Below are 13,198 nucleotides of genomic sequence, written 5' to 3' on the forward strand. Positions count from 1 at the left end.
TGAGGCCTTAAACTCTAGTTCTGATTATGCCATTAGCTATGAAAACTCAAATCATTAACCTCCCTTTGCCTCTTCATCTCTTCTGAAAAGTAAAAGAGATGAGCTAAACGACTATTTAGGCTTTTTCCAGGTTTGTGGTTCTACTTTAATTCTTAAAACTGAAATACAAACAAGTTGCTTCCTCAGTCCCTACACATTTAGCTAACACCAGTTCTTCAGCAGGCTTGTTATATCTGCAGTGTTACATTTAGCTTGTTTTTGGTGGCTTCATTTAACAGTGTAGCTTGTCAGGAACACTTGCATATTTACATTGTAATCGTCTTTTGCAGCAATTATGACATCAATAGAACTATTATTATTTCAATTCCACCATAACATCATATAGAATTAGCTAGCTTTAAAGATAAAATTTTTATGAGACATACTCAAGCTACTGCACAAAGTAGCAGTTTTTCCAGATATAAAGGGTTGAGACTTTTAAAAACCATTTTGGTTTTATAAGACTAAGGAACATTGACAGACACCAGACTCTGGTGTCAGTGTAGGAAGAGTATGTCTACTTAAATGCGCTTATGGAAAAAAAAATAACACATATATCATAGTCTACTTGGCTGCTCTACGACTGCAAAATGGTTTAGCCTATTCATGCTTCTTTGGGCCAAAATTATGAAGCTCTAAAGCAAAAAATATATATGAAATTATCATATTCGACTAAATTAATATTAAGTGACGAAAACAATAGTCACAAATTGACATTTTAGATTTGTGAATAAATTTTTCTGAGTCTGGATATCCTAAAATTCTAGCTCAAATACTCTTTCATAAGTTTTTTGTCACAGAAAAAAAAGGTGTATGTGTGTGTGTGTGTGTGTGTCTGTATTCTATCTCTGTGATGTGGTCTTTCTTGTACCAAGTCAGAGGAGTTAGTGAGGGGAGAAACAAGGATCTCTGAAATGGCAATGTTACTAAAGAAGAGATTATGGAGATATGGAAGGGAGAAATAAAGAGCTGGAGAGTTTTAGGACATTTGCAGTGAAGAAGCTTGGAGATTTAGGAAACAGTCACTTGCTGAGAAATGGTGAGGAGTGGCAAATTTATCTGGACTTTATTATTGCGATCTCACTTTGGCAAGCTTCAAGAGACTAAGTGAATATTTTAAATTGCTTTTCAGAATATTTATCCATTGGTCTGGTTTTATTCTTGATGCCTACTATCTCAAGGGTAGGTCTTAAATCTGCTTAGATTTATCAGTTTTATATTTTACAAAGTAATAAAAACCAGTTACTAAAAGGCTAAGAGTTCCATAATACAGTAAGTTTTTGGAAGGATGTTATTGTTCATCTCACCTCACATTCCTAGTTATTAGCCAGGTTAGGTGTTTAATAAACATTTATAGAAGATGAATGAATGAGTGGTTTCCAGATTCACACACACTAGAAAAGTCAATTATACAGATAATTTAAGCAAAACAAAAACTCTAAATAATTTTTTCTCTATTATATCAAAGTTTAGATAAAACTTACTCTAGGTCTGAATTACTGCAGATAATTTCCTCAATTCTTTATTTCACTTGTTATGACTTAAGCCAATGTTTCCATTAAATAATTTATGTGCAAAAGATTTGTTAGATGACAGAATTCACTCACAAATGATGACTTTGTCTATCAGCTGGCTTTAAATTCTTCTGCTTCAAACATACAGAATGGGTTAAGCTCAAGTCAAGCAGTAGGTCCCTGACAGAATCAAACAGCACAATTTTGTTTACATCTGATGCTGGTTTGCCCCTGAGTCACAGTAACTTTCTGCCAAAGACAGGGGACATTTTGCATCTTTATCATAATTTCAGGAATTACTTCATGACTTGAAGTTAGTACTAAGTTAGTATTAAGAAGTCACTTAAAGGAAAGATATTCACCATGGCAACAATCTGACAAAGAGTAGGTTTCAAAGGTATAAACGCATAATTTATCCTACCTTCTACCACTTTACCCACATGATCAATACATACACACTCAGCTGAAATGCAAAGTAAGCAAACTTTACCTGTGATGTCCACCCGGGGTCAACCTTACCTTCACCTGTTCCCTCCTCCTACTTCTTCCCCAGAGACTTAGTGCCCTCATTATTTGACTGCCTCCCCCACTTAGATGGCAACTGGAGAGAAACAGATACCAGTATTGATACATTCATCCCAGCTGAGGCTGTTAGCTAAGAATAGTTTAATACACTTGGAATTATCAGAGGTTGTTTGTGTTTTAACCCAAAGTAGTTATTCACCATGGGGATGATATGTTGGTAGCTGGGGTGCATTTTGACACTTTTAGGTCACATTATCCCTCCTTTACTTATATCCAGGATATTGTTATATATATATATATATATATATATATATATATATATATATATATACCCTATCTATCTCTCTGCTACCAACACAGTATGACAAGAAGTTATTCATTCATTTAAAATACCCAAAATATCTCAAGAGTAATCACATACCTACCACAACCTCATAATTCAGAATGAGAGTAAGAACAATAAAAATTAGTGGTTTATTTTCTATTTTACTCTAAGTAATTGAAAGTTTATTAATCTCCAGTACGAACATAAATGTTACTACATCAGGATGTGTTCTAACAAAAAATTGAAACTGATTTCTAGTCACATAGATTAATTATACATTAATATATGCCAAAAAACTTGGAAACAATCTTGTCTTTTACTGTTTATTAATGATTTCCCTAAACTTTTATTTATACTATTAATTTGCTTGTTTATTCCAATAAACTGGAAAGTTTATTCCAACTTTCACAAAAAAACAAACTTTGGCCTGGTTTCTGTCTGAATATTCCAAATTTTTTAAGCTCAAAATAATCTTTTTAGCAATTAATGTGCATTTTTTCCAGAGCAAAGTTTATGTCAAAAATGCTTATACTTTGAAACCAAAATGAAATGTCTTTTTTCCTTTTAGGTTTTACTGGAACTGCCTAACTTTACTACCATCTTAATAAGAGTTTAAATATTGATTTTTTTTTTTTTTTTTTTTTTTTTTTTGCATTCAAACTCAACTACAGCCATCCCAACTGTCTACTCCAAAAAGAAGGCCAAATGATAATGCAATTTCTAAGGGAATTGCACAGAGCCTGGGCAGGGAGGTCAGACTTTAAATAACCTTGCTAAAGTTTCTTTAATTTTCTCCTTGGCTTTCCTTACAGCTGCCAGATTGAGGGGAAGAAAAGTAGTTCTATGTTTACAAGATAATGGCCAAATTATTTGAGTGCCCTGATAATTACATAGCTTGACATGTATTTTCATTTTTTATCTTGTAATATTACTTTTTATTCTGCTTGGGGTTTTGTTTTTTTGTTTTTTTTCTGAAACCACAATCCTTTTAACTGGGATTGGGAATTAGAGTTTTCTTGCCAGACAAGTAACACATATATCAAACTGATCAGGTCTTGACCTAGATCAGTGGTCCCCAACCCCCAGGCCATGGACTGATAACAGTCCGTGGCCTGTTAGGAACCAGGCTGTCAGCAGGAGGTGAGTGGCGGGTGAGCAAGCAAAGCTCCATCTGTATTTACAGCCGCTCCCCATTGCTCGCATTACCGCCTGAGCTCTGCCTCCTGTCAGATCAGCTGCGTCACTAGATTCTCATAGGAGCTCAAACCCTACTGTGAACTGTGCATGCAAGGGATCCAGGTTGCGTGCTCCTTAGGAGAATCTAATGCCTGATGATCTGAGGTGGAGCTGAGGAGGTGATGCTAGTGCTGGGGAGCAGCTGCAAATACAGATTATCATTAGAACAACGATATGACTGCACAGAGACCACAATAAATCAACTGCTTGCAGACTCATATCAAAACCCTATCAGTGAGTGGCAAGTGAAAACAAGCTAAGGGCTCCCACTGATTCTGCATTATGGTGTGTTGTAAAATTATTTCATTATATATTACAATGTAATAATAATAGAAATAAAGTGCACAATAAATATAATGTACTTGAATCATCTCAAAACCATCTCCCTACCCCCAGTCCATAGAAAAAGTGTCTTCCAAGAAAACAGTCCCTGGGACCACTGACCTAGATGTCTATTTTTGAAACCTTATTCCAGTAGACTTCTGAGAGCATGGGTGATGATAGATAGTCAAATCAAATCTTCTAGTCAAATTTCCTTCACTTAGAGTCCACTAACCCCTCCCCCCAACTATCTTACATTCAAGCTTATCCTTTTATCCCACAGCCATGAAGTAAAATTTTATTCAACTTGCAAATAAATTTTCCACTTTGAATAATAGAAAGTAAACAGTACAGTGAGAAGGGTAGCTTTTGGATCCTCTGGCCAAATCCAGGCTTATTATAATGTCTTAAGATTATAATTCATTGGGCCAACATCTCTACTAGGTGAAAACTGTCTTTAAGTGCACCCAAAAATTCAATCTTATCATCTTTCCATCATTTTAACTGGACTAGTAATAGCAATCATTCATATATATATATATATATATATATATATATATATATATATATATATGTACATTTACATTTATAGAGTGAGCCCTAGTGCCATTTCTGAAGGCCTTGTGAATATTCAGTTCCATAGCAATATTCAGAAATAATAGAATCATGTTGAGGTATTAAATGAAACTCAAAATGCCAGATGAATTGCATAATTCCTCTTGTTAGTAACTTTTGCTACTCTAGTAAATAACCTTAACAGGAAGATAAGTGAACCAGTAATGGCCTCCAGAACTAGGAAAGACAGGAGCAGAGAGATGTAACCTAGGGAAGTAATCTCAAAAGAAAAACATTTATTTTGAAGCAATAAGTTAAAGAAATTATTTTCATTGAAATAAATTACTAGAAATTAGCTATAATTTCAAAATGAAGTTCTCATTTTTAAAAAAATGATGTGATTAGAATATACAATGGAGATAATCTCCAGTTTCTAGATTCTATGATCATGGATTCCTCAGTGTCAGATATCCCATATGACAGTATGATGAAATGATTTAAAGTAAAAAAGTTAAGTTTTTAATTTCTAAAATTATATATGCCCCTAAACAGGGTTATAGAGAATTTTTAATACATCACAACTATCAAATTCCCAAAGCCAGTCATATTTCTATCAGTCTGATAGTCATTTCCATGATTACCCTGATGCATGGCTCAATACAGTAAACATATCACTCGACTTTTATTTCATTTCCACTATAAAAACATAAATAAAGATTCAATATATACATATGCTATCTCTAGGAAGTTGAGTAAAACATTAAAAATCCACATTCAAAAACAGGATAGGATATGCTCTATGCTTCAGTGTTTGTACATTTCTAAAGAAATAATGTCCTGGCCCAGTTTTTTATTTAAAATTAGCAAAGTACATGGTAATGAAAAGAAGGCATTTCTCCCTATTTCTCCCTCTTATACCTTTCATTAAGTAATTCTTCAGCTGATGTTCTATATATATATATATATATATATATCTCCTTTGTATTAGTCCTTCAGAATAAATGTTCTAATTCTTCCAGGAATTTTATAAAGTGAAAAAAATACCTATTTCAACCTCCTCAAAAAGAACAGCTTCTAAATATAATTATTTTCATGCATTTTGCTTATCATTTCGAAGTCACAATAGTAATGTTTGTAGATTCAAAGATATTCTCTTTTAAAAATGAAATGGAGGCTATCTTCAATTCCAGTTGCAAATTGCTGAGGAATTTAACTTTGTTTCATTAATATTCCCTCTTAAAAGTAATTCTAATTCACAGCAGAGAGCTAAGCTAAGGTCAGCAATTATGATGGCAGAGTAGCAGAGACTATTAATGACAGGCAATATTGCAGCTGCCTTAACGCCCAGTGACAGGAGTTCATGTCAGGCTGTTAAAGAGATCTAAAGGCAAACAGTCTGCAGCAAGCAGCTTTCTAAAATCATCTGCTTGCGCATTCTATTTCACAGTGCCAAGAACTTATGATGAAGATATGCACAGCCCTGAGGAATGGAGAAAACTTTTCCCGGCCAATAAATAAGCAAATAAATAAAACCCTCAACTGAATTGCTATTCAGTTCACTGGGAGAGTATCTTTTTGAAGTGAAGAGGATATTTGGGTATAAAATCAAGATAAGAAGATTAGGGGACTAAGAAGAGTTGGATAGAATCATGGTACCTGCGTCCACAGAGACAGTCTTTACGTCTTTTCAGGAAGAGTCAAATGCATATTCAACTTAATACTATTCACCATGATTAGTACTGGGGGATCTGTTTAATACAAGAGACTGCAACATTTCCCAGTATGCAAAAGGTGAAGCATCTTCATGTCATCTTTTTTTGCACCTCAGTTTCCTCATCTGTCAGTGAAAACACTTCTTACCTTCCCAAAGTAAAAGTTAAAGCATTAAACAAATATCTGATATAGCAGCATCGTACTTTTCCCAAGTATCCTTAATCATTTATATAAACCATGAACTCAGAAATATTTCCCAAAGTCCCCAAGTATAAGAAACAACAAAAACAGTGAGAGCAGCTAAAAATGAAACAATTGAAGTGATGTTGTATCTATCAATTTCACTAATCAGGAAAAAATAGTTATCACCCCCTGGCAGCTGTTAATCATTTTAGTTATTTAAAACCAAGTCCAGATTCCTTTGGTATGCTCCAAGATGGCGGTCCACGTGGTGCGGCGCGGCATTCTCTGGGCGCGGAAAGTGTCGCTGCCTCAGCTCTCCCTGACAGGTAAAAGATGCCTACTTTCTGCAGCATATGTGGACAGCCACAAATGGGAAGCAAGAGAAAAAGAAGATTGTCACCTTGCTGATCTGGCATCTTTAATGGATAAAATATATGAGAGAAAGCTGCCTGTTAGTTCTTTAACAATATCACGGTTTGTGGACAACATTTCATCTTGAGAAGAGATAGACCATGCAGAGTATTACCTGTACAAATTTCGACACAGCCCCAACTGCTGGTACCTGAGAGACTGGACTATCCACACCTGGATTAGGCAGTGTCTAAAATATGGTGCACAAGACAAGGCCTTATATACCCTTGTAAATAAGGTCCAATATGGTATTTTTCCAGATAACTATACATTTAATTTACTGATGGATCATTTCATAAAGGAAGAAAATTACAAAGATGCTCTGTCTGTGGTTTTTGAGATCATGCTGCAAGAAGCTTTTGAGGTTCCCTCCACCCAACTCCTCTCCCTCTACGTTTTATACTACTGCCTGGCAAAGAAGACAGACTTCAGTTGGGAAGAGGAGAGGAACTTCGGTGCATCCCTGTTACTCCCAGGCCTAAAGCAGAAGAATTCGGTGGGGTTGAGTTCCCAGTTGTACGGCTATGCGCTTCTTGGGAAGGTGGAATTGCAGCAAGGGCTGCGGGCTGTGTACCATAACATGCCCCTGCTGTGGCAGCCAGGGTACCTCAACAGAGCCCTTCAAGTAATGGAGAAGGTGGCCTCCTCCCCAGAAGACGGAAAGCTGTGTAGAGAAGCGCTCGATGTGCTGGACAGAGCGCTGAAGGCAGCTCTGACCGCTCCGGCCCAGGGGTCTTCAGAGGACCAGCCCCAAGAAGGTGAGAAGACCCAGAGGTCAGAAGAACTGGTGGAGCAGCTGGATGTGGAAGAAACTGAACAGTCCAAGCTTCCCCGTTACCTGGAACGATTTGAGGCCTTACATTCTAAGCTACAGGCTCTGGGCAAAGTTGAGTCAGAAAGCCTTCTGACCCTGACCACCCAGCTTGTCAAGGAACAGCTCCCTACCTGTGAAGCAGAAGACATCGCTGCCTACGAGCAGAAGCTGCAGCAGTGGCATCTGGATTGGGTACATTTGATTCAGAGGGAAAAGGAGCAGAGGGAGAGGGCCAAGCAGGCGCAGGAGGCTCGAAGAGCAGCAGAGGCATCTGCCTAATTAGGGGCCACAGGAACTTCACAAGAGCCCATCTCAGGATCCACAGTGACCATGAGGGCAGCCTCAGTGTCCTGCATCCACCTTCTCCTGTTCTTAAAGCAGACCCCCTAAGGTACAGAAGCCACGCTGTTCACATGTCAAGCCATGTGACCACCCACCCGGATGCCAAGAAGACTGGAACCATGAAAGTGGCAAATGGTCAGACTGAAGCCACTAGCTAAATACCTTAAATAAGGACTCTCGACGCTTATAGTGGAGTTCTTGGGGGATAGGGATCAATTCTGAAGACTGAAAATCCCTGATACCTAGCGATGGTGGTGGGAGAAGCCGTGACTGAAGAATCTGGTCTCAAGCACAAGCTTTTGAATGGTCTGTGTGTCCCCAGCCGAGGCCACCTGCAGGTCCTGAGACCTTGTCCCCTAGTCTCCTCTCGCGTGCAAGCTCTCAGCCTGAGCTGGGTATGGGATGCCCGCACATCCCCACTTTCCCCTCCCAGACCTGAACTGGGAGAAGTTCAGTACAGGAGCAAACACAAGACCTACTGGCTCTCAAATTTCAGGGACCCCCGGTGGCATTTTTAGCATGTGAGGGCTTTTGAGGAGAGAGCTAGCCCTAGCTCTGAAGCTTCCGTGGCTTGACTCCCCATCATGTTGCGGTAACTTTCTTACAAAGCATTGTCTCAGCCCCTCATCAAGTAGGTAAAGTGAGCCTTCTGTGTACACACATGAACACACATACAATTTGTGAACACAAGTTTCAGTTAGAAATTGGAGAAAATGAGAGATGGGTTGGGGCTTGCAGTGCGTAGAAGACATGAATGATTGTAAAACTGTCAGGAGGTGGAAATTTTCTCTCTGGGGTTTCTCTGTGGAAGGGGTCAGTGGCCGCTCTTGCTTGCTGTGTAATTTTGCCCTTATGTGTAGTGGTGTACTTTTATGCAGGATTGTGCTTTTGTATCAATAACCTGTGGAAATAAATGTTCTAGGATCGTTAAAAAAAAAAAAAAAAAAAAAAAAAAAAAAACCAAGTCCATCAGCAAAGCCACAAAGGATAGAAAAAGGAGGAGGTCAGGGGAGAGGATGAGGAGAAGAGAGAAGAGAAAAAAGGAATAAAAGAAAATGAAAGAAGAAAAGGATGTGTAATAAAATCGCAAGCTGAATGAAAATACAAACATAAAGCTGATGAGGTCAAGGTCTAGATTATCGTCCAGGCTTAGACTGTGGCCCTAACTTTGTCACCCAACACACAGGCATGTGTCCTAGATCACAGTGGCATGACTCAGCAAGAGAATATGGATGGTCTAGTACACTGACTTTCCCAATTGTTTTGACCATGAACCAGAGCTTCTTGGTTGATTTTTATTGCCAGAATGAAACAAAGATTTTACAAAACAACATTAAGCCTGACCAAATGTGATAGCCTCTAATATTATCTGTCAGGTTGAATGTGTGAAATTGCCTTTTGTTTGGTGAAAGATAGTAAAATATTGGCAATTTCACTTAATTCCAATAAACTGATATTTAAACTACTGTGTTTTTCCCTTTTAAAATGTTGTTCAAGACCCATTAAATTGGTTTCAAAAGTTACTAATGGGTCATAACTCATGGTTTGAGTCTAAGACACACCAGGCAATTACTACGGCAAAATACTTTCAAATGGAGCAATCTGAATTCAGTATCAGCTTAAAAGACTAGGATAAGCCATATAATAAGGATGTTAAAAGGAATAGGTGGAGGATGAATATACAAGCAGAAAATAGGGAGTGCAGTCATAACATTACCAAGTTTCATTCTAACTGCTAAGCCAGAAATCACCAAATTAGTGAAAGATCTTGAGCATCTAGCACAGAGTAAGTACTCAGAAATGTTTTATTGAACAAAGAGGGTCACAAAGGGGGTGATTGGTATTCTCTTCCCTTTCCCATGTGGCTTCTAAAACTAGAGGATCCCTAACTCTCATGTGCTTTAGATGCAGCATGTTAGCATGGTAACATAGACTATTGGGTCAAACAGGTATTACAACACAGTCCCAGGTCTCAAGAATACAAAAACATTCTTATGATACAAAATATTTTTAAAAAAGCTTAGTGCTTAGTTCCCAGGAGCCAGCTGAGGTTGGTCCTGAAAACAGGCCTTTCTTGAGAATATGCAAGGTTTGATCAACCCAGGCCTGGGGAGTTAACTCTTGGCTGTCCATAGACTATAAAAAGTTACAGGTATATATTGTAAGTCTTACAGTAACCAATAAAATAATAAAAACAAAAGTAATCAATAAGCCAGTAATGGAGGTAGAATTGAATACTAAGGAATATTGAATAAAAATATAGATTGTATGGACACTACCCCAGACATAATGGGATTATCCCACATACTTTCTTTCTGTCAACCACCTACTCTCTTTTTTTTTTTTTGGCGGTACGCGGGCCTCTCACCGCTGCGGCCTCTCCCGCTGCGGAGGACAGGCCCCGGACGCACAGGCCCAGCGACCATGGCTCACGGGCCCAGCCGCTCCGCGGCACGTGGGATCCTCCCGGACCGGGGCACGAACCCACGTCCCCCGCATCTGCAGGCGGACCCCCCCAACCACTGCGCCACCAGGGAAGCCCTCAACCACTTACTCTCTTCATCCTCTTTCCTATTCAGCTTAGATTTCATTGCCTATTATCTTACTAATATCTTCACCTCAGCCCTTAGTCAATGTACTTCCTGAAAAAACTACAACCCTGAATCAATTATTCCAACTATATACCTCCATGTTTAGACATAGCCAGCTGAAATCTGCTGGGGGAAAAAATTACATAGCCATGCACATTAATACTATTTAAATGGATGCTCTTAAAAATAACCCTCAGCCTTTTTGGTAGCCATGAAAATGTGCCACTCAGTCTCCTGCTGTGAGAAGCATAACTGACTGATGTCCCTAGTTTCTGGGTTCTGAATCCACCACAATGTTTATGCCTAAGCCACATTTCCTAAGAGCTGCTCCCAGCCAATGAGTAAGCACACCGGGGATACTGATACAGGGACACTAACCCATTCCTGTGAGATGTGGCACACTTTTGGCATGCAGCTTTGGCATGAGGATTCTGCATCAGCCTGCCCAAAACTTTCTAAGAACTATGTTACAATCTAAGACTCTTCCTACCTGACTCTCCTTCCTTTCCTCTCCTGCGCAGTGGTTAGATCTGCATGTTGACCTGAAGACTCTCCCCATGTTCCTTGGCTCACTTCTCATTTTTTCTTCACAAATATTTTTCTCCAATAAATATCTTATACTTCTAATCTCATTTTGGCATTTCCTTCTCAGAGTACCCAAACTAACACAGCCTTCTTCCAAAATAATAATAGCTGACATTTGGTGAATATTGTTAATTACTTAAAACAGTGCCTGGCACATAGCAAGACTATATAAATGTTAAATAAAATAAATTAATAAGTTGATTTTTAAATATCCTACTTCAGCCTAAGTGTATTTGTAATAATTGAAGATATGATGTGTTTCGTGTAATTCTCAAACCACCATATTCAATAGTTATATTAGTATCCCTATTTTAGAATTGAAGAAAACTGAGCCTTAAGTGGTTTGCCCAACTTCATAAACTAGTAAATGACAGAGCCCACATTCAAACAAAGGTATTAATAATGTGATTTTAGCTCCTGTGCATTTAATCATTATGATTAATCAAGCTCTTCCTTTCCACCATAGCCAAACTTCTCAAAATATTGTCTCTATTTCCTTACTATCCACTACCCATGAACCAACAAGTTGGTTCTGCTCCAACCACTCTATTAAAATTACTCTTCCCAAGACCAATGCCTCATTTTCCAATGCAATGTACATTTCACCCTCTATCTAACTTGATCTTGCTGCAGCATTCAACAACATTGGGTACTCTTTTTCTTGAGATATTTTCTTCCCTGGTTCAAGTGACTTTTATTCCCTGTTGCTCCTCTACCATCTGGGAGCATCCACCTGCTTCACTGACTTCTCAGCCTTGACATCTCTCTTGAATGTCAGTATTTCCTCAGATACCTGTCCATTACTCCCTTCCATGGCTTCAATCACTATCTTGTATTTATTCTTCCCATATCTATATATCCAGCCCAAATCTTGCTCTTGATCTCAGATCCATATAAACAGAGGTCTACAGGATATTGCACTTCACTGAGCCATTGGTACTTCACACTTGGAGAGCACCAAAGGAAATCATCTCCTCAAAAACCTGCTGCAGCTCCAGCTAACTCCAATCTCATTAACTCATATTATCCTTATCACAGTTGCTTAATCCAGAAGTTGGGATATCATCTTTATTACCTTGCTCTCTTTCGTCACCCAGACACAGTTACTATAAACCTCAAACTACCTTCCAAATTCATCTAATGCTCTCCATTTCCACTCTACTATCCTCATTCATGTCACTGCCATCTCCTGACTGGATTATTGCAACAGATTGTTGGTATCCTGATTCTACTCTTGTCCCAATCCAATCTATTTACTAATCAGTTCTGATAGTGACTATTAATACATGCAAACATAATTATCAAATAATCAAATAAGTTATGCTATATAAAGCCCATGCTGTCCCTGATCTTTCCTTAGTTATCTCTTACCACTTTCCCACCCTACATGCTATATTCCAGCAATATTGAGTTGTCTTCAGTCTCCTGAACTCATTGCGCTCTCCTTTTCTGGAATTTTATGCATACTGTTCTCTCTGACTCAAAACACTCTTCTCCTTATTCATCCCCCACATTTCGCCTGGGTAAATTCTCCACATCCTTTAGACCTTCACTTAGAAAATCTTTCTGGAAAGTTATACCTAACACCCAGACAAGAATTGTTTCCTAAGCACAATTTCCAAGATTTTCCCAGGAACTGTTCCCAATATTTCCCTAACATAATCACATTCTCTATTTTAATAATATTTCTTACTACCTTCCATATTGAATCACCATTCTAGAATGTCAAGAATCATCTCTTGGAACCTGGTACCTGGGACAATGCCTAGCATAGCACAAGTGCTTGATAAATATTTGTTGTGAAAATGAGGTACATGAATGTTTATAGAACATGTTTCCAAAATGCAAAAATTAGAACTAGACAGGCAAATCACCAATAGAGGTATTAAATTTTACTTCTAAAGCCACAGAGGAGAATTCAACATATCCTAAAAAGCATAAATTTTAATAGTAGAATTTAACAAAGATAAGCTAAGTGCTCCTCACACTCCACTTCCCTTCCCTTGCAAATAATATCTGCTTAGAAATAATTTCAATCTTGCTA

General features: G+C 38.2%; 1 protein-coding gene across 1 annotated transcript; it reads left to right on the plus strand.

Annotated features, from left to right (window-relative positions):
• Positions 1–6,663: 6,663 nt before the first annotated feature.
• LOC309819462 (small ribosomal subunit protein mS27-like) lies at positions 6,664–7,915 on the plus strand (the record flags this gene model as incomplete). The annotated part of the gene is given in 2 exon segments (XM_082649625.1): positions 6,664–6,907; positions 6,911–7,915. Coding segments are annotated over 2 exon segments (1,248 nt in total). The 5' UTR covers position 6,664.
• Between the last annotated feature and the right edge of the window lie 5,283 nt (positions 7,916–13,198).

Source organism: Grampus griseus (genome assembly GCF_964374135.1).
Source record: "Grampus griseus genome assembly, chromosome: 2".
Classification (NCBI taxonomy): Eukaryota; Metazoa; Chordata; class Mammalia; order Artiodactyla; family Delphinidae; genus Grampus; species Grampus griseus.